This window comes from Henckelia pumila, chromosome 2, assembly GCF_033568475.1.
Source record: "Henckelia pumila isolate YLH828 chromosome 2, ASM3356847v2, whole genome shotgun sequence".
NCBI classification, from domain to species: Eukaryota; Viridiplantae; Streptophyta; class Magnoliopsida; order Lamiales; family Gesneriaceae; genus Henckelia; species Henckelia pumila.
In genome coordinates, this window is record NC_133121.1 from 185838285 (window position 1) to 185859177 (window position 20893).

Genomic DNA, 20893 nt, shown 5'->3' on the forward strand with positions numbered 1-20893 from the left:
AACTAAAATTAAGGTGAGATATGAATTAAATTTATAATAATGAATATTCAATGAGAGTTAATTATTTTTAGGGAATCAATGATCGAATGAATAATTTTAAGGGTGTAGTCGATCGATACCAAGACTTGTTTTAATTGATTAATTCGTTATAACTTTAAATCTTGCATGCTAGTTGGTAAAATTTATTTTAATTTGTTTTAAATTTTTAGTAGTTAATTTTAAAACTCAAAACCCACTTTTATTTATTTTTATTATTTTTAAGAACACGATAAATTTCACTTTTCTCTTGGGAACGATCCCTACTCTCGCTACTACATAATTTATTTATCTGATTTGAGTTGGGTAATTTGGGCGCGATACGACTGAGCGTTGCCAAATTTTGGCCCCATTGCCGGGGAAGGTGTTTAGTTTATTGTGTTCTTTTTATTTTGTTTAATCTCATTTTATTTTCTTTTCTTTGGTTCTAGTACTTCTCCAGTCGTTCATTCTTTCAGGTGACTCTTCAGAAGAAGAATTCCCATACGACCCAGAGATAGAAAGAATTCATAGGCAAAGGAGAGAAGCTCCTAGGAGACAATAAGAGGACGAGCTACAGGCTGAAAAGTTTACAAGAGCAATGGCTGACAACACGAATCTTAGTCTGAGACAACTGGACACTCCTGATCTAAATCAGTAACCTTTATGAATTACTTTTCCTACTCTAGAAAATAATGCTACATTTGAGTTAAAATCCAGATTAATTCACTTACTACCTTCTTTTCATGGTCTCGCAGGTGAGGATACTCACAAGCACTTGATGGAATTTTATGTGGTATGCACGAGTATGAAACCCCATGGAGTAACAGAAGAGCAGATCCAACTGAGGACCTTTCTTTCTCTTTGAAGAGTGCTGCAAAGGATTGGCTGTAGTATTTACCCTCTTGATCCATCACAACCTGGACTGAAATGAAGAGGATTTTTCTGGAGAAATATTTCCCAGCTTCTAGAGCAGCGAATATCAGGAAGGAGATATATGGAATCAAGAAATTTACGGGGGAATCACTGCACGAATACTTGCAGAGGTTCAAAAAGATGTGTGCTAGCTGTCCGCAACATCAGATAAGTGAGAACCTTTTAATTCAATATTTCTATGAATGTTTGTTACCCCATGACAGGAGTATTGTTAGATGTGGCCAGTGAAGGAGTTTTTTTTGACAAAACTCCACTACAAGCAAGGGACTTGATCGAGAACATGGCTGCCAATTCTCAACAAGTTGGCACCAACAGAAGTGATCATGCACCTAAGAAGAATAACGAGGTAAATCTCTCTTATCTTGATCAACAAATGATTGAACTGACATATCTTCTGCGTCAAATGGCTGTAGGGAATGGATAGACTGCAAAGACGTGGAATTTGTGCTGCAGTGGGACATGCAACTGACATGTGTTCCACACTTCAAGAGGATTCGGTTGAACAGATGAATGCTACTGGCGGATTTCCTGGACCACCACAGCGAAAGTATGATCCATATTCCAACACATACAATCCAGGTTGGAAGGATCATCCAAATCTTAGATACGGAAATCCTCGGGCGAATCAACCTGGAACTCAGGAACAACCGTATAATCAAGCTTACAGGCCACAGTATCCTCCACAACAGCAGCGTCCTCAAATTCCAGCACCAGGTGAGTTTCTTGAAAATATAGTTAAGGATCTTAAAACTAATACTCTAAATTTCCAACAGTAAACCCGAGAAAGTATCCAAAACTTGAATAACCAGATGGGATAGCTTTCCACGACAATCAACAAGTTGGAAGCGCAAAATTCCAATGCTTTACAATCTCAAACAATTTCGAACCCAAAGGAGAACGCAAGTGCAATTACTCTAAGGAATGGGAAGGAATTGAAAGTAAAGGAGATGGTAGCTAATGCTTCATCCAAGAAGGAGCAAAATGAAAAGCTTAAGGTAGTTGATGAAGAAGAAACTCAGGGAGAAGCGCCAAAAGGTAAGTTCCCTCCTCTCTCCGAAAATAAACCTGTAGCCGCTTTTCCCTTGACACTTAAGAAATCTAAGAAAGATGAAGGGATTAAGGAACTTTATGAAACCTTTCGTAGATGTGAGGTAAACATTCCATTGCTAGATGCTATTAAGCAGGTACTTTGCTATGCGAAGTTTTGAAGGAATTGTGCACTGCAAAGAGGGAGTAGACATTGAAGGGATGTCAAAAGGTAGAGTTGGGGGAAAATGTATCTGCTGTGGTCCAAAGGAAATTGCCTGCAAAATTCAAGGATCCAAGTATGTTTTCTATCCCATGCACCATAGGGAATGTTAGAATAGAAAAGGCCATGTTAGATCTAGGGGCATTGATCGATGTTATGCCGTATTCTATTTATGCATCCTTGAAGCTTGGTCCTTTGAACAAAATCGGAATTGTCATACAATTAGCTGATAGGTCTAATGCATACCCTAGGGGAGTAATAGAAGATGTGTTAGTGCAAGTAAATAATTTGGTGTTTCTTGCTGATTTTTATGTACTTGACATGGAAAATGGTGATCACAATAGTCCAATTCTATTAGGCAGACCATTTTTGAAAACGTCGATGAATAAAATTGATGTTCACAATGGCACACTTACTATGAAATTTGATGGTGAGGTTGTAAATTTTAATATCAATGATTCCATGAAATTTCCTAACAGTGATGATTGTGTATAAATATTCTGTTGACATTGTGGATTACTTGGCAAAAGAATGTTTTGATCATGCAGGAAAATACGAGCTAGAGGTGGCTATTATAGAACCCATTCAGCAGGATGATGATGGGATTGGTTTCAATGAAGAAGTTAAAGAGATTGCGACACTTCTGAACAGTGCCCCTGAGCTTCCTCAATCAGGTAATCTTGTATATATCTCTTTACCAATTTCTAATACTCTGCATCTTCCATCTGTTTTGCAGGCACCAGTTATTGAGCTGAAAACGTTGCCCAAGCACCTTAAATATGTTTTCCTTGGAGAAGGAGAAACATTGACAGTCATCATCTCTAGTAGATTGAAAACCGAACAAGAGGAGCAACTCGTCAAAGTTTTAAGGGAGCACAAGACTGCTATAGGATGTACCATTGCAGATATCAATGGAATTAGCCCTTTCACATGCATGCATAGGATTCTAATGGAAGAAGGAGCAAACCCCTCGCGTCAGCCACAAAGGAAATTCAACCCACCTATGATGGAGGTGGTGAAGGCCGAAATTCTCAAGCTCCTTGAATTTGGAGTAATTTACCCAATCTCTGACAATCAGTGGGTTACTCCTATCCTAGTGGTGCCCAAGAAAACCAAGATTACTGTTGTGAAGAACAATGATGACGAATTGGTTCCTACCCGCATTCAAAATAAGTGGAGGTTTTGTATAGATTACAGAAAATTAAATGCTGGCATCCGAAAGGACCATTTCCCTTTGCCCTTTATTGATCAAATGATTTAAAAATTAGCATGTCATTCTTATTATTGTTTTCTTGATGGATATTCTGGTTATTTTCATATTTCAATTGCACCAGAGGATCAAGAGAAGACGACATTCACTTGCCCGTTTGCCACCTTCGCTTATCGGCGTATGCCCTTTAGACTCTGCAACGCACCGGCCACATTTCAACGATGTATGGTTAGTATTTTCTCTGATTTTATTGAGCACATATTAGAAGTCTTCATGGATGATTTTACTTTCTATGGTGATTCATTCGAGAAATGCTTCTCTAACCTAGCTCTTGTCCTAAAGCGGTGTCGAAACCAACCTAGTTTTGAATTCTGAAAAATGTCATTTTATGGTTGGGCAAGGTATTCTTTTGGGTCATGTCGTCTCATATAAGGGAATTGAGGTAGATAAAGCAAAAATTGATATTATTTAGTCTTTACCTTATCCCACGTGTGTGCGGGAAGTGCGCTCTTTTCTTGGCCATGCAGGTTTTTATAGGAGATATATTCAGGACTTCGCCAAGATCGCATCTCCAATGTGCAAGCTATTGCAGAAAGATGTCACATTTGAGTTTGATGAGCCATGCAAAGCGTCGTTTGAAAAACTTAAGGACTCATTGATTTCGGCACCAATCATCCAACCATCGGACTGGAGCAAACCGTTTGAAATCATGTGTGATTTCAGCAACTACGTGGTAGGAGAGGTATTGGGACAGAAATATGGGAAAGCATCGCATGCCATCTACTACGCCTCGCGCATTCTAAACGATGCCCAACGGAATTATTCCACCACTGAGAAGGAGCTCTTAGCTGTAGTCTTTGCTTTAGAAAAATTTCGCTCTTATACTCCATCGGGTTGGGTCTCTACTTTCCGATGATAATTTTTGCCCTATGTTCCACCATCTGCGCCGATGTTCCAACTCGATCCGATGAGGAATGGTTGCAACCCATGCATCTCGTGGATAAAGCCACAGTTGATGCTAAAAAAACCTTCCGGGTCAAGCATTTTGTGCACGATGGTCAAGTTTCTACCACTTGTGCCCCCACTCGGCCACCTCCACCTTCTCGTCGCTCCAATGCTGATTCCATCCGTGAGCTCACTGATTTTGCCCACCATCAGAACGAGTTCAATAATGTGGTTGCGCATAATTTTCAAGATGTGGATGCTCTCATTAGGGGCTTTTCTATGCATCTTGGCCTTGATCCGGCTTTTTTTTCTGGCTGTACCATTCCCTCCGCCCTTCCAGTTTTAGTATGCCAACCCTGTCCTCCCTCCTGAGGCCAACGAGGATGACAACGTCAATACCTAAACTAGGGTAGTTCAATTTTACATTTGCATCGCATTGTCATTTTGTTAATTGTGTTGTTGTGTTGTGTTTTTGTCCTGAAGCATTGAGGGCAATGCTTTAGATAAGTGTGTGTGTAGGGGGGGTGGGGGTGGGGGTGCATTGCTTTTTTCGTATTTTGTTTTGCATTTGTTATTGTTGCATATTTTCATATAGTTCGTGAATTGTTTTGTCGTTGTTTCATGTTTGTTTCATGTGCATAAGTAGTGGATGATTTCTTTCCTATGATGAGGAAGTTGAAAGATGAAATTTTTGTGAAAATTTTTTGCTCTTGATTGTATATGAGAAACCATAGGTTGATTAGTGAATATTTTAAGCACGCATGTTTAACCAGTAAATTGTAGCAATATATTAGATGGTGTTGATGACTGTTGGACCATTGCATGACAATAGGTGTCTGTGGAACTTGATAGTTTCTTGAATCTTGATGATCTCTTTGATATGACATATACGATCTTGGGCGCACCTATTAAAATAATTTGTGTTTTTGAAAATTTTATGAAAATCCAATTAACTCCATCCAGGTTATGAGCAAGAATATTGAAATCCTAATCATCTTGCTTTTGACTAAGTATGCAAATTGAATGGGGTTAAGTTTTTTTTAAAAAAACTTAAAATAACAATTCCATTCGGGCTTGGAAAGTGATTGAAATTATAGTCACTATTCCATAGCTAAGTTTGTGGACCTAATGGGATTGTAGTTCCATCCGGGCTATAGACGAGAGGATTGAAATTCGAATCCTATCTTAGCTATAGCTAAGTATGTGGGTAATTATTGGGACTTTAAAAATGTTGGGTGCAAAATCCGACGGTGCGTAATTATATCTCAAGAGAGTTGTGTTGTGTTAAGGGATTGTTGAGAGGAGAGTTCTTGCAGGTGAAACTTACACTTAATTGTTATAGGTCGGCGAACAGTATTGAAACTATGTTTTTTGAAGTTGCATGTAGCTGGGATAAAATGACACACACACATGTTCACATTCGACTGGAGGTGTATCATGGAAAATTGAGAGTATTCGTAAGATTGTTTTTGTCTGAGAAACTTCATTGAGGCTATAATATTCATGATTCGTCCTTGCTTATGTTTTTGCTATGTTTTCATTTTGTTTTTGCATGACTTGCTAGAGGGCGAGCAAGGATTAAGTGTGGAGGAATATTGATAGTTGTGTTTTTATTTCATATTTTAATATCATTCTGTTGTTGTTTTGCATGCATTTGTATGTTTCAATTCAGTATTTTGTTTGTATTTCATGCATCATGTCTACATTACATGCTTTTGGGTTTATTTTGTAGGAAGTGGCATTTTGAAGAAAAAAGTGGACATAAGTTTGGCCGCTCGATCTGCATAAATCCACCGATCGAGCGGGCATCATGGAGGAAGAAAAGAATTCGAGACATAACTATTCTCGCTCGATCGGTCATTTCCTACCGATCAAGCGAGTCGCGCAGTTCGGGAAAGAATCTTTAATTTAGGAAATTTTATTTTGAAGGACTCTAGTCTTTAATTAGGCTTTTATTCCGATTTTTACTGATCTTTTTATCAAACTTAGATGTGGAAACTAAGCATCTTTCGGCGGCTAGGTTTTATTTTAATTTTTCTTAGACTTATTCTCTTCTTTTGATTTTTTTTCTTGCGAATTTTATGAGTATGTGTGGCTAAGTTTTAGAACTTGGTTGAGGAAGACGAACCCTTGAGTCTATTTATTTGTGAGATTCAGTTTTTCATTATTTAATTCCAATTGCGTATCAAAAGTTTTTTTGGATTTATTTCATGCTTGTATGTGAGATTATTGGCTTGATCACCCTGTGATTTTATCATACAATCTACTGCTAAATTAGAAATCAAATCCATAATTGTTTGATCCCTCTAATTTGTGAAGCAACTACAATTAATAATTTTCCGCTTGTGAATTTATTAATTTGTAGGAACGACGATTGACTAGATTAAATAAATTCGCTTGTGTATGTGTTGTCTAGATTCATCAGTTTTACTAGTTTGCATGTTGCCTTGAATTTAAATCTAATCGCTTGTATTTTGGTTAATTCATTGGTAAGGGTTAATTTAGAACACTTGTGTCTAATTAACTAAAATTAAGGTGAGATAGGAATTAAATTTTCAATGATGAATATTCAATGAGAGTTAATTATTTTTAGGGAATCAATGATCGAATGAATAATTTTAAGGGTGTAGTCGACCGATACCAAGACTTGTTTTAATTGATTAATTCGTTATAACTTTAAATCTTGCATGCTAGTTGGTAAAATTTATTTTAATTTGTTTTAAATTTTTAGTAGTTAATTTTAAAACTAAAAAACCCCCTTTTATTTATTTTTAGTATTTTTAAGAACACAATAAATTTTACTTTACTCGTGGGAACGATCCCTACTCTCGCTACTACATAATTTATTTATCTGATTTAAGTTGGGTAATTTGGGCGCGATACGACTGAGCGTTGCCAACAGTCGATGAGAAACAACATCAGAATGAAAGGTAATAAATATATTGAAGATTGAATATATATTTTCAAGGGACAATTTTGTTTTAGGCTATGCACGATATTCTTCGATTTTTTATAATAATTATTATAATACAATATTTTTTAGATAATTAATTGATATTATTAATACATAATAAAAAAATTTTTAAACCGCTAGGCAAGGTACTGTCCACCCTGGGGCAGCGCCGCCCTGCAAACAAGAGACAGAAACCCTCAGGTGGAGGGGTGCCACACAGTCTGAGCTATGTGCACTCTCTTACAACATGGTGATAATCCTTCAAATAAACTAGAGCATTACAAATCTGGGGTTCGGCCCTTGGTTACCTTTATCATGAACTACCCGACATCTTGCTCCCCATATAATCCAGGCTTGACATACGAACTCATCTATTCCCACCCTCTCCATAAAATTCATCATCCATAGGCCAATTCCTGGCATATCATGACTCCGAAACTATTTAATCTTCTCATAAACCTCATTATTTCCTCACCACTAGCGGACTGCAGGACAATAGAGAAGGGCATGGGCGGTGGAATCCTCTGGGTTATGACAGAACGGGCACTAACCTATTACCGGCACATGGTGTCTCATCAAATTTTCCTGTGTGGGGATTATATTGTGGAAAATCCGCCACCATAATACACGTATCTTTGGAGGTATCTTTAGAGTCCATCATAAGCGCCACCATTCCTGCACTGTATCCGAATTGGACTGATTTTCCGGTGCTTCATGGATACCCACACCCATTTGTACCCACTTTTCACCGAATACTGCCCTTTTGGAGCATACCTCTAGAACCTCGTATTACCCAAATTCAGACGCGGAATGGGAATATGATGTTTTGCACTATGTAGCTTAGGCATGAATTCCGAATTAGTTGTTCATTTCACTGGTGCTCGGATATCTAGTTACTTACTGGCACCCCATCGTGAGCTTGTAGCCCAAGTGTATCAAGCGTTGATCAAAGCCCAGGCACCCATTTGTCGTGGAAGATGTCAATTGTTGTACCATCACCAAACTCTCCAATAGATCCTTAAATTAAGTAGTTCTCATCCCCAGCACGGTGGTCTCCAAATGTACGACGGATTACTACCAATCGGCGCCTGCATTATATCCAAGTGTTTAAAATTTCGAGCCTTAAGCACCCTTGCCACTAAAGACTTAGGATTCTGGATTATGCGCACACCTGTTTTTCCAGTAAATCCTTGTTGAAGACATCAAGTTTCCTGAATCCCATTCCACCCTTCCATTTCGGCAGGCATAGAAAATCCCATGTAGTCCAGTGCCTTTTCCTATTTTAACCCTCCAAACCCCACCAGAAGTCTGCACACTCCTTTTCAATAGGAGCACAAGTTACCTTGGGGAGCCTAAAACATGACATGGCATAGAAGGTGTGGTGTTTGGAGTAAAATAAAGTGCAGATTTATCAAATTTAATCAACTCACCAAATGCCATTTCATATGCTTTTAGACATTCTTTTACCCTAGGTAGCCCTAAAGAATATTAAGTTGTCATACTCAAATAATATATGAGTCAAATTTGGGAAATTAGAGGCAATTCGGATCCCTTTTCCCCTGAGCACACAGAGCAAATAAATACGACGAGAGCAGATCACCTTGACGAATACCTCTACTTGGAACAACCCTGGCCACAATATCGTGATTTACAGAGAAAGAGTAGCTCACACTTGATACACAGTTCATAACCTTTTTTATCCAACTTCCACTGAACCCCATTCTATTCATGATCTTCAAAAAACTTCCATTCCACCAGATCATAAGCCTTACTCATATCCAATTTGAGTGCAGCATACCCAAATTTTCCTTTCGTCTGACTTCGAATCCAGTGTGTAGCTTCAAATCCAAGTATAACATTATCTGAGATAAGCCTACCTGGGACAAAAGCACTTTGGGTCACATCAATTACTCGACTCATCATCGGACGCAACCTATTAGTCAAGGACCGAGCTATAATCTTATAGCACGTATTGCATAGGATAATTGGTTGGAACTCATTTACCATCATCGAATTATTCATTTTCAGGATAAAAGTGATTATAGTAGTATTCCAGCTGTCTATAGGGGCATCCTCATTCAGAATGTTTAGAACTGCTCGAGTGAAATCCTCTCCAATTACATGCAAAAATTTCTGATAGAAAAGTGCAGAGAATCCATCTGGCCTCGGTGCCTTATCAGGCCCCAATTCAAAGAGAGTCGTTTTAACATCCAATTCAGTAAATGGGGCGCATAGAGTAATATTCTTCCCACTATCAATAACGGGCTCAATACAATCAATAATAGGTTGGAAAAATTCTGGGTGGGGATCAAATGTAGTAAATAAATCAACAAAATAATCTACAATGATGGCAGCCATACCTCCCTTATCTTGAACAAAATCTCCCTGTCCAGAGATTAGCCCCTTAATAGTGTTATGAGCATTTCTCATAGATGCAGTCCTGTGAAAAAACTTGGTACTTTTTTCTCCTGCAACCAACCAATCTGAACGACTACGTTGCTTCCAAAACAACTCTTCCTTAGTGCTCAAGCTTTAAATTTCCGATTCGCACATTGTTTCAAGTGGTTCAAACAAGATTGAATCTTGTCCCAAAAAACAGAACCAGGACTCGGTCTCTGCCATCCATCCGCCACCACTGTTTCACACTCCCTATATTTGAGACACATCGGTTCAGACCGAAATATCCTCCTGCCCAACCTCCTTCCCACTAGCTCCGATTCACTATCAGTACCCAATTCAATATGTATCGGTCTATGATCCGAGTGATAGAAATCTAGATAGTCACATATGGCTGTCGGGTACAACATACGCCATCCAAAAGAACTAGAAAATCTGTCCATCCTTTCTAAAATCAGGCCATCAGAATTACACCGATTGACCCAAGTGAAGATATCACCCTAACAGTGCAAACTTTGCAGATTACAATCATCCAAACCACACGAAATGCTGATGTTTGGCCACTGAAATTCTCGGAGCTCTTGCATACCCTCAAGCCGTCGAATTAATTCTCACGATACATGTCTGAGATTAGTATCCGGGTTACCATAGAATCCTTTAAAGCGCCACTACTTATCATTGTGTTCCACAAGGCTATCAATGTGTTCTTGAGAATAAGATTTATAATAACTTCAAAAGGCTCTCTCCACAGAATCCACAAACCTCCACTTCGACCCTGACTGTCAACTACAAAGAATCTCGTAAAGCCTAGAAAATTCCTCCAATAATTTTTATTTATATCTCTCTTGCGAGTTTCACATAACAACAATAGAGAGGGTTTCTTATCGGCGATAAACCGCTTCAGTTATCGAAACTCCCGTTGGTTCCCAAGCCCTCGGACATTCCAAATTATACAACTCATTGGGTAGGCGGGGTTGCACCGCAACTGCCGCCGGACTAGAGTATATTCTACCTTGACAGTCCCCCACTTGCCTCTTTGTTTCCCTGGATTTCTCATGGTTGGAACTATCCTCCACGTCCTTACTAATTCGAGTGATCTCCTGGATAAAACTCACATCCAACTGCCCTTTTCATTTGCCGCTCGCCTGTGCACAAGCTCTCCGCTTCCACTGCATTGGTCTTTTTTTTGCCAGTTTCACAGTCTCCAAACCACTAGTAGGGGGCTCTTTCGAACTCTCCAACTATACAATAGTATCCAGAGGGATACTCATACCCCCATCGATATCCATACCCAGCGCCCTTGCTGCCTTCACCTTCAAAACATCTCCACTCGCCCCAGGCAACACCCCATTGTTTACCCTACACTGAGGCTCATTAGGGCTGACTGGTTTTTGTGTTTCACCTGTAAGCCCTTGCTCAACACAATTGCCCTGCTATTAGGTGTATAATTCGACTGCTTTGGTGGCAATGACTTTCCTTTCCCCTTAAAACCTACCGTTTTCGCTCGCATCCATCCTCCAAATCCCATTTTCGAAGTACCTATTACAACATCTACACAGGTGCGAAACAAATTTTCGATGATGCCACAATGATAGCAAAAATTTGGTAATCGTTTGTAACAAATCAAGAAAATAATATCATCCTTGCTACTTTCAGTACCCACACAAAAAAATATTTAGTGGCTTGGTGATATTGATATGAACCGACCGTATTCAAACAAATCGTCCCAGAAAAGAGCCACTCTCTCCCTCATCCATCTCTTTGGCAACCCCAATCCGAGCCCCGATTTTTTTTCCAGCGTTCTTTTGTTTAAAAACACAATTGGGATATTATGACATTGCGCCCATATAGAAATCTCATTGTAGTTCACTGATTGCGGCCCCTGTAACCCTTGAATTTCCTTGATCACAATAAAATCTTGAAAGAAGCTCCACGGTCCTTCGTGTAGAGCCCTCAACCTGTCCACTTTTGACGTAAAGTCGATAATGAACGTGTTATTTCCCACAAATTCTATCTCCACTTTCTCTCTGCATGAACCTCTCGATTTATTGCTTTAACGATGATATCCCTAGCATCCAGACAGTTTTCCACCCTATCCGCCCCGAGTTTCATATCATCATATCCATGATCGTGATATTCTGATCTTCAGGGTTTGATAGTTTTATTTCTTCCACAAGTCGAGCGATTTCATCCGGTTCCATGATGAAAAAATTTGGTTGAGAGAACACAAGAAAACTAGTCCAGATCAACAAGGAACGCTGATCGGATGGAAACCTACACGGAATTAGGACGGAACGCTCTCACTGAGTTCCTAGAGAAACCCTAGGAGAACAACTTATGGAAAAAATATAATTTCACAATTTCAAATTATCTTATCTTTCTGGACTAGTTTTATAGCGTAGTCTGACATAAAGTTGTGATCACGCACATAATAACCCGCAAAAACTCTTGTAAGATGATATCATGAGTTAATTTGGTGAGACGGATCTCTTATTTGGGTTATCCATGAAAAAATATTGTTTTTATGCCAAAAGTATTACTTTTTATTGTAAATATGTGTAAGATTGACCCGTCTCACAGATCTTTGTCCATAAAACTTTCTCACAAAAAACCTACTCATAATGTCCCCTTCGGGATCAACCCTTTTCTTAAAAGACCTACACATAATACCAGAGAAGGCTCGGGGCTGGACCTTCCATAAGACTAAAGAGGACTTGGCCTCAGCCCAGCCTTGGAAGGGGCCCAAAATTTTTTTAAAAAGTTATATATATGTTGAATTGATGTCCACTGAATTTTTTTTAAAAAAAATCTAAAAAAATAATTTATATATATGTTGAATTGATGTCCACTGAAATTGTTTTTTTTTAAAAAAAAAAAAAAATCTAACCCAATTTTAAAGAAAGTGAAGACTAAATTAATTTTTTTGTTTATACTTGATCAAGCTTAATTTTTTTTTTTCCAAGTTAGGTTTGAACAATTTAAACAATATCAATAACTTTTGAGTTTTTTTAAAATAAAAAATTGGAAAAATAAAAAAAAGCCCTTAACTAGATTTATGAAGTCTTGGACGAAGCTTCAATTATTTTTTATTAACAATGGACGTTCAGACATTAATGATGATGAGTTTTGTTCTGTGAGATACTATTTAACAAATGAACAAAGAGCAATTGATATGCTACAATGTTCGGTAAAACTGAATGGTTTATTACCAAATACTAATATTGCCTATAAATAAAATTTTGTTAACAATATCAAGAATTTACATCAGAAGAAATAAATGAGAAGTTTTTCAAGTTGCAGTTAATCAAAAATTATCTTCAATCAGTAATGTCACGTGATATACTAAATGTGCTAGTTAGCCTAGTTATGTTGCATATTGACAAATAAATGGTTTTACAACTGAATTACACATATTTGAAAAATATTATCAGATCTAAAACAGCTAGACGAGAAGTATTTATGTAATTATTTCAAATATTTTTTGATTTGTTATTGATGTAATATATTATTTCTGGTGTGTTTATATAGTGTTTATCATATTTATTATTTGCGAACCGAATTTCACAGCTATTTCTAGTAACCAAAGGGCCCATATTTTACTTTTCTCTTCAGGTCCCATCGAACACAGGTACGACTATGAGAAGGCTTGAGGGTTTGAAACTTTGAGGTGCAGATCTGTAGACAAGAGATCATTAAAGTACCCTTCAAGGGTAATCCATATTCTTTTGTGTGTTTATTTAATTAACTCGTGTTAAATACTTAGAAGAATCATAATCTTGTTTTTGAGATTATTGGAATCACATAAAATTAATTCTCCCGATTTGATTTTCTCAGCATAGCATAACATCTAGTATCGAGCCATAGGTTTTGATATTGTTTTGCATATTTCGAAATAATTAATTATTTTATGCATGTTTTTAGTTTAAAGTGATGTTTGATTTATGTGATTATGGTTTGAATGAATGATTTCATTTTGGAACAATTTATGGCCCTAGATTTTTGTGAAATTGTATTTCGTATTATCGAGTCAGTAAATCAAGGAGTTGGATTAGGACTCCATGTTTCCCCTTGCCTATTTCTTGCAATTAGTTTTGTAATTTTCGAACTTGGGTATTCTGTCACTTCTTTAAACTTCTGGAGGGCCGAGTCACAATTACGCAGCAAGCTTGAAGGACTAGAGTGCATCTTCTTCGAAACTCCAAGGACCACGAAATAATTTTTGAAATCAGCCATTGCAGCTTTAGATTTGGAGCGCAGAACCCATGAACGTCGTTTCAATGCCACCAGCAGTCTTCTCATGCGCTGAATAACCGTCGGTGGAACAAAGGTGGCGCGATGGTGGCTGCATTGGATCGAGAAAATTGTGGCTGGTTGCTTCGAATTCTGAGCAACCAAAGATTTGGACTGGACAATTGCAATAGCGGAAATCCAGGCATCTTCTCATGGTGGTATTCTCGATGAGTGGCGTAGCGGAAATCTGTGCATCTTCTCATGCTGTTTTTTCGGCGATTTCGGTGGTGCAATGGAAATGGCGGCGGGGACTAAGGCAAAACAGGGATCCGGGTCATGGTTCTTTGTTTGGTCCTTGGATCTTCGGGTCATGTTAAACGAATTGAGTTGTTTGTGGCTTTAATTATTATGTGTGACTATATGTCATTCATGTCTCATGTCATGTAGATTGCATAAACACCGCTTTAGGTACTACATTGTCATGCATAAAATTTTATTCATTTTCTACTCTTAAATTTTTTTATAAGATAAAATAAATATTATGATTAATAATTGAACTATTTTATAAGTTAAAATAGTTAGGATATTATTAATCGGATAAAACCTAATTTTTTGCTAAAAATAAGTGTGAGAGGGTGCATGATTTTAAAATGAGCCCATGGTCTCCCTTATTAGTCCATTAATAAGAATTTATGTATATCTCATGCCAATTTCACTGTCTCCATATTGGAGGGCTGCATTGTTTCGGTTACTTAATTGGACCCAACATGATGATAATTTTAACGTAAAATTAATTATGTTCACTCTATAGGTAATATAATTAATTAGGTACTTGAAAAATAATCAATATAAGGGTATATACTTACAATGTGTTTGGATGTATAAAAAATAGAATTTAGTGTTTTTCTAACAATGTATTTTTTATGGCCAAAATCTAGCAATACAATATTAATAAATACACATCTTGTCAAATATTTAAGCTTTCGCACCAAGAAAAAGTCTTGGTTCATGATTTTTTCTTGAAAGCAATACGGTCGAAGTTTTTTCTTTTAGTGTTGTTTCATCACTCAACGAAAATATAGATTCTGATATTGCACGGGCCCCATTGATATGAGCATTTAATATTGCATTATTTTAGTTTCCTAATGACATTAAATTTATATTTTTATTGTGATTTGGTTGTCACAACTTCCTTTTTGTTTTTGAATTAGGTATTGGTTTATTTATAGGGAGGTTTTATTATTTTTTAAGACGGTTTTTGAAATTTTATATCATAAAATGAGAGTTTCTCTCAAACCCTAGCCTCTTTTGTGTTTCGGTTTACATCAGTTGGTATCACAACCAGCTTTTCTATGGCACAATTTTTTTTTGGCTCAACCATGTCTCCCTGTTGTCGTGTCTTGAACAATAATGATCTCCTTTCCACTCTTGTCGAAGAGATGGCTCTTCTTCAACAGCAAGTTCCTGACCTGCGCACCTCCAGGGATGACTCTGATCGGCCTTCAGAGCATGGTGATGAGAATCTGTTTGCTCCACCACAGGGTCGCTGACGGATGCATCGCAAAGCTGCCGCCCCACCTGGACCTAATGATCATCAATGGGAATCCGCTTTTAAAGTTGATGTTCCTGAATTTTCATGGCTTGTTATGGCCTGAAGAGTTGCTGGATTGGTTGGCTACGATGTATGAAATCCTATCATTCAAAGAGGTTCCGACACATAAACAAGCAGCGCTGATCGCCATGAGATTTTGGGGTCGGGCAGCTGCTTGGTGGCAACAACTCAAATCGTATCCTTCGCGTGAAGATAAAGCGCCGATTCAATCTTGGGTTAAAATCTAGAAACACCTCCATCGCATGTTTTTACCCTACAATTATGAGCGCACCCTCTACCATCAGTTTCAAAATTTGCGCCAAGGCTCTCGCTCCGTGGATGAATATGCTATCAAATTTTTCTTATTTCTCACGCTTACTGCGCTCACCGAAACTGAGGATCAACTTGTGTCTCATTTTATCGGTGATCTGCGCCAACAATTTTGCGACGTTCTTAATCTCTTTGATCCTCTCACTGTTTCAGAGTGTCACCGTCGTGCCCTTAATCTTGAAGCCTAACTTGGGTGCAATATGTCTTGGTCATTTACTAGCTCTACGGCTGCTCGCGGCAGACCTAGTTCGTCAAACCCGGCTGCACGAACACCCATCGGCCAGTCTACCATCCCTGCTCTGGATTCTTCTACTTTTGCTCCACCACCACCACTCGGCTCTCTTCCTGCTCCGACCATGGGCCAGTCGCCAATAGGGCCAGGGCTTTTTTATTTCTCTTGCAGAGAATTCGACCATCGTGCTTTTGCATGCCCACGTGGTGACCGCCGCAGGCTCTTGACGGATACTTGCACACTAGTAGAAAAGTCGCAAAAAACTTCGGTTATTAACTGAAGTCGTAGATAGATAATTACCAAAGTAGTGTCACGTGAAGTAATAGGTACCGTTTTACTTCGTGTTATAACCGAAGTCGTGGCCCTGAAATTACCGAAGTCTTTGGTCGGTTCATGGAGCCAAAATCGGTTCAGGATTGGGCCGATGCCGAAGTAAAAACATATCTTTTACTTCGGAAATTTTCATTCTTTTACTTCATTAATTAATAAAATTGCCGAAGTAAAAGATATGCTTGTACTTCGTTGATTAATGAAATTGCCGAAGTAAAAAATATGCTTATACTTCGGCAATGATAGTAATTGACGAAGTAGAAGAAAGTCTTGTACTTCGGCAATTTCACTAATTGACGAAGTAAAAGACATTATTTTGCTTCGTCAATTAGTGAAATTGCTGTTCCACTACATTAAAATTTAGATACAATAATTACACAATATAAATATATTTTTGAAACTTAAAATAGACTAATAAGGTTCATAAATTATTCATCTCAAAACAACGAACATCAATAAATTCACAAGTATATCCACCAAAATAACCCAAAAATATGCATGTATCCACAAGTATTTCCACAAAACTAAAAGTGCATCTATAAAAAATAATCAAATTCTAACTTTATAAACACTGGGGAAAAAAACTATACATTAATCCATCCTTCAACATAGGATCTATCATATTTGCAGGTGTTCCCTCACGCCAATGCCTCCAAGCCTGAATCAATCCAGAGACATATATCCTTTATCAGTAACTAATACTTGCAACAAACTTAGAATGCAAAGATTTGAGAAAGATTCATACTGATAGTTTCTCACAGCCTACAAGATTCAATCAAGAAGTGAAACCACAACATAAGAGATGGAAGGGAAAGAGTTCACTAGGTAGATAATTTACATTAGTGACAACTCGAATTCTCTCTGGAGGTTTCTGCCTTGATTGTTCAACTAAGGATGCTCTCTGTATTCCTGACAACGCCTTCTTGTATCTTTGAAGAGAGACTAGAGAACATAGCTTTAATTGAAAAAAGATACATAAAGAAATTTTAGAAAGAAAGTTGCAGTAGAGTTCATAAGACAATTACCAAAAAATTATATACCTCCAAAGGCAAATAGTTTGGTCGTTTTGGTTTTCCAACATCAAGGCATGGAATGTATGCCAAAAATGTTAGTTCTTGACCACGGTGTTTCACAAAGTAGTAAAAAACAGTGATCTCCAAAATCCCACCATCATCTCTAGCAGTACCACCATTTTTCACTTCCAATGAAAAACTGAAAAGATAACCACCATTAGACGTCTTACAAGAAGGAATGAAGGCAAAACACTGCAAGATACGTATTTACTCACAACTGCTGATTGCATGGTTTCTCACTCAAACCTATAATTTTGAACTCCCTGTTGATATGTCTGGCCTTAACCCTCAAATTCTTGAGCATCCTCTTGGCCTGTGCTCCATACTCACAATCATGACAAACATAACTAAAATAATGGTCATAGAAAGCGACTGCAAACAATTAAGAACCATTTACTTTGTCCCAGTCAATATTTCTACGATCCTTCAAATTCTGGTTAGCAAGAAGGAAATCCACAACAGGTCTCGGTTTCAAGATCATCATGAAAGAACTATTGCCGAACTAAAAGGAAGCCTCTGCGCCAATATCCATTCGTTATGTACAAGATGATAGAAAAAATGCTTATATGCTATCAAAAAGGTATTCTTGGTATACTTATTAGCTGCTTTCTGTCTCAATATGACATCGAGGACCCTCATACCATCTTGCACATTTTATGCTTCGGCTCCTTGAACGGCAAGAGAGATGGACTTCAAGGGTATTTTTGCAGCATAAATTATCTCTAATTTAAAAACCTTCGACTGCAGAGAGTGCTTTGATCTTTTCCCAGAGCCACTTCCATCTCCATAATCAGAAGGGCTCCTAGGACTATGCAACGGACTCAAGCAGCATTTACCAGGAAAAAAGCAGCACAAAAACAAGTAAATAAAGGTCAATGATGGACGTTACTGCTTGGAAATAGATTCCTCGAGAATCACTTTAAGTTCCAATGTGTTTTGCGGCAACGGCCCCATTGTGTATAGACATTTTTCCCCATCATAAGCAAATGTCTTTCCAGCAAATTCAGAAGAGTATGTTTGGTAAAGTTTTTCAGCGATCTTCCTCCCAATTCCTTTGCTGTCAACCATTCCATTATCCTCAGAACTAATAGAAACCTGCATTCAGAATGGACCATCTAATGATTCACTTGTATGCTCATTACTATACTCGGAAAAAATAGCATGGTAATATATTTTACACTGTACTGATAAAATATTTCATTTGGACATCTGAGTGAGACTTTGAAATGATTTGCGAGCAAAGATATGGGTCGTCTGGATGTACCAAATCCAGTTCGGTCAATTATACACCTATTAGGTAGTGCTGCTTCTTGTAAATTTGCATTTGGTGGTAAAGCAGGAGATTCCATTACTCAATAGAACTAAAAACCTAGAACAATAAGTGAAACAGTAAACAAAAAAACATCCAACACTTTATAAACTATACCAGATCATGTTTCAACTCTCAGCCAGTTATAAAACATCGTAATTCAATGTTCACCAAAGGACATTGCAGCAATGCGGTATAATTTTGTGGAATAGGAAAAATCTCAAGTGCTTGGCCACCGGAATCAAGCAACTAAATAACTTGTGCCTCAGAAATAACAACATTCTAAATAAATCATTCGATATAGCAGAAGATTCATTCAAATTCACAAATAACTCAGCCCAGAAACGAAAATCAAGAAGCTAACGTTATGATGAAAAATGCAAACAGTTCCCCAGTAATAACAACGTCAATATAGCAGAAGATTCATTAATATTCAAAAATAACTTAGCCTAGAAACGAAAATCAAGAAGCTAACGTTATGATGAAAATGCAATCAGTTTCCCCAGTAATAAACAACGTTACGTAGAAATTGAAAGAAAATTAGGTTTTGCTTTGTCATTAAAGTGTACTAGAGGGAGTGAGTTGGAGAGTTTAAAGCGATTTTTATGGGGATTTTTTGAAATGCGTAGAAGCCAAAACCAGCCGGTGACTCAAGAAACAGAATATTTGCCACTGTCAACATAAAAATTTCACAAAATATGAATGTAAATATGAGTTCGAGACGAATTTCTGATTGTTCTTATCGGTATAAGATTATTATAAGCTTTTATCAGTATACATAACAAGCTTGAAACATTAAGCTTTTCCAAGTGATACGTCTTCAATCAAAAGTGCCTAAATTTAATATCTGTTTACGTTGTTTGTACCTATGTTCCAAACATATTCGTTCAAATAGAGAGATGAACCATTTTTGTCAATTCGAAACGGTCCTAACTCCTCAGATGTTCTGTATGCTAGAATTACCCAAACCAAATCACCAAAAAACAGGAATTACACAAACAATTAGGCCCCTGAAGAACTAAAAAAATTAACTGAATAAACGAAAAACCACGAATCAAATGAAAATATCAAGTACCTCAAGCCCTAAACTGCAAAGTGATCGACATCCACCGACTATAACACAAGCAACAATCCCCGGAGGTGATGAAATTTCTCAGATTTACACATGGAGAGAAACAATACGGGATTAAGTAATAGGGCACAGGGATTTGAAAGATCAAAAATTCATATGAACCGGTGAAACTACTCGATTCAAAAGTGAGAGCTACCGGTCGAAGGATTCGATAGCTGCGGAAACCATATCCGAACCTTCAACATCTTCAGAAAATCCGATGCATCATATATCCATACATGCTTAAATGTCTATATGCTGGGAGCAAGCTGGAACGAAACAAAGAAAGGAGGGAGACGAATGAAGAAGCCCTAAATATATTTGCACTTGGAGAGATTGAGAGAGGGGGAGACGACGCTGGAAAAATAACCTATTACTTCACCTTGTACAAATTAAAAATTTTATTTTAACCTTTTTACTTCATCAAATATAATTTGATGAAGTAAAAAGTCACTTAAAAATCTAAGTGAAGCCCGTTTTTTTAATTGATGAAGTTTAAAATGAATTTTACTTCGTTAATTTTATAGCTGTAGTAAATAACTATGTATTACTTCGGCAATAGTGATCACCGAAGTAAAAATTAGCAAAGTATTATGCCGAAATTCTACAAGTGAATTGCCCGCCTATTGTCGATGATCGTTATCCTCTTGATGACTTGGACCAGCCTTGTGCAGCCCTGCTCGTCGAAGGTGATGTGGGGAAGTCTCTCCTGTTGCGTCGTGCCTACTTTTTTCCCCAGAAGGTGAGTGATATCTGGTGTCACACCGCTTTATTTCATTCCACTTGCACTATTGGGGGTCGTGTTTGTCAGTTTATCATTGATTCCGGCAACTGTGAGAATGTGGTTTCTTCCGTGGTCATCGATAAATTATCTATTCCGACGGAGCCTCATCCTAAGCCGTATAAATTAGCTTGGCTTCAATAGGTTTCAGAAATTGCTGTGCACCGTCCAACTTTGCTCTTTGTTTCGATTGGGCTACAT

General features: G+C 37.7%; 1 protein-coding gene and 1 pseudogene across 1 annotated transcript; one reads left to right on the forward strand and one right to left on the reverse strand.

Moving 5' to 3' along the window:
- The first annotated feature begins 1012 nt into the window (after window positions 1–1012).
- LOC140879176 (uncharacterized) lies at window positions 1013–4326 on the forward strand. Its single transcript, XM_073282840.1, has 10 exons — window positions 1013–1061; window positions 1155–1297; window positions 1365–1448; window positions 1531–1665; window positions 1845–2102; window positions 2210–2276; window positions 2749–2882; window positions 2937–3350; window positions 3535–3633; window positions 3961–4326. The coding sequence occupies exons 1-10, from the start codon at window positions 1013–1015 to the stop codon at window positions 4324–4326; spliced, it is 1749 nt and encodes a 582-aa protein (XP_073138941.1).
- A 12544-nt stretch (window positions 4327–16870) lies between these two features.
- On the reverse strand, window positions 16871–20256 carry LOC140883883 (protein argonaute 16-like; annotated as a pseudogene).
- Window positions 20257–20893: the final 637 nt, after the last annotated feature.

What these genes read in the sequence shown, in the direction of transcription:
- LOC140879176 (XM_073282840.1), top strand. Translation starts at nt 1,013, where the DNA reads ATGGAATCAAGAAATTTACGGGGGAATCACTGCACGAATACTTGCAGA. An exon ending in CTGCACGAATACTTGCAGAG is followed by an intron (nt 1,062 to 1,154) that starts GTTCAAAAAGAT and finishes ACCCCATGACAG; the next exon opens with GAGTATTGTTAGATGTGGCC. An exon ending in AAACCTTTCGTAGATGTGAG is followed by an intron (nt 2,103 to 2,209) that starts GTAAACATTCCA and finishes GGATGTCAAAAG; the next exon opens with GTAGAGTTGGGGGAAAATGT.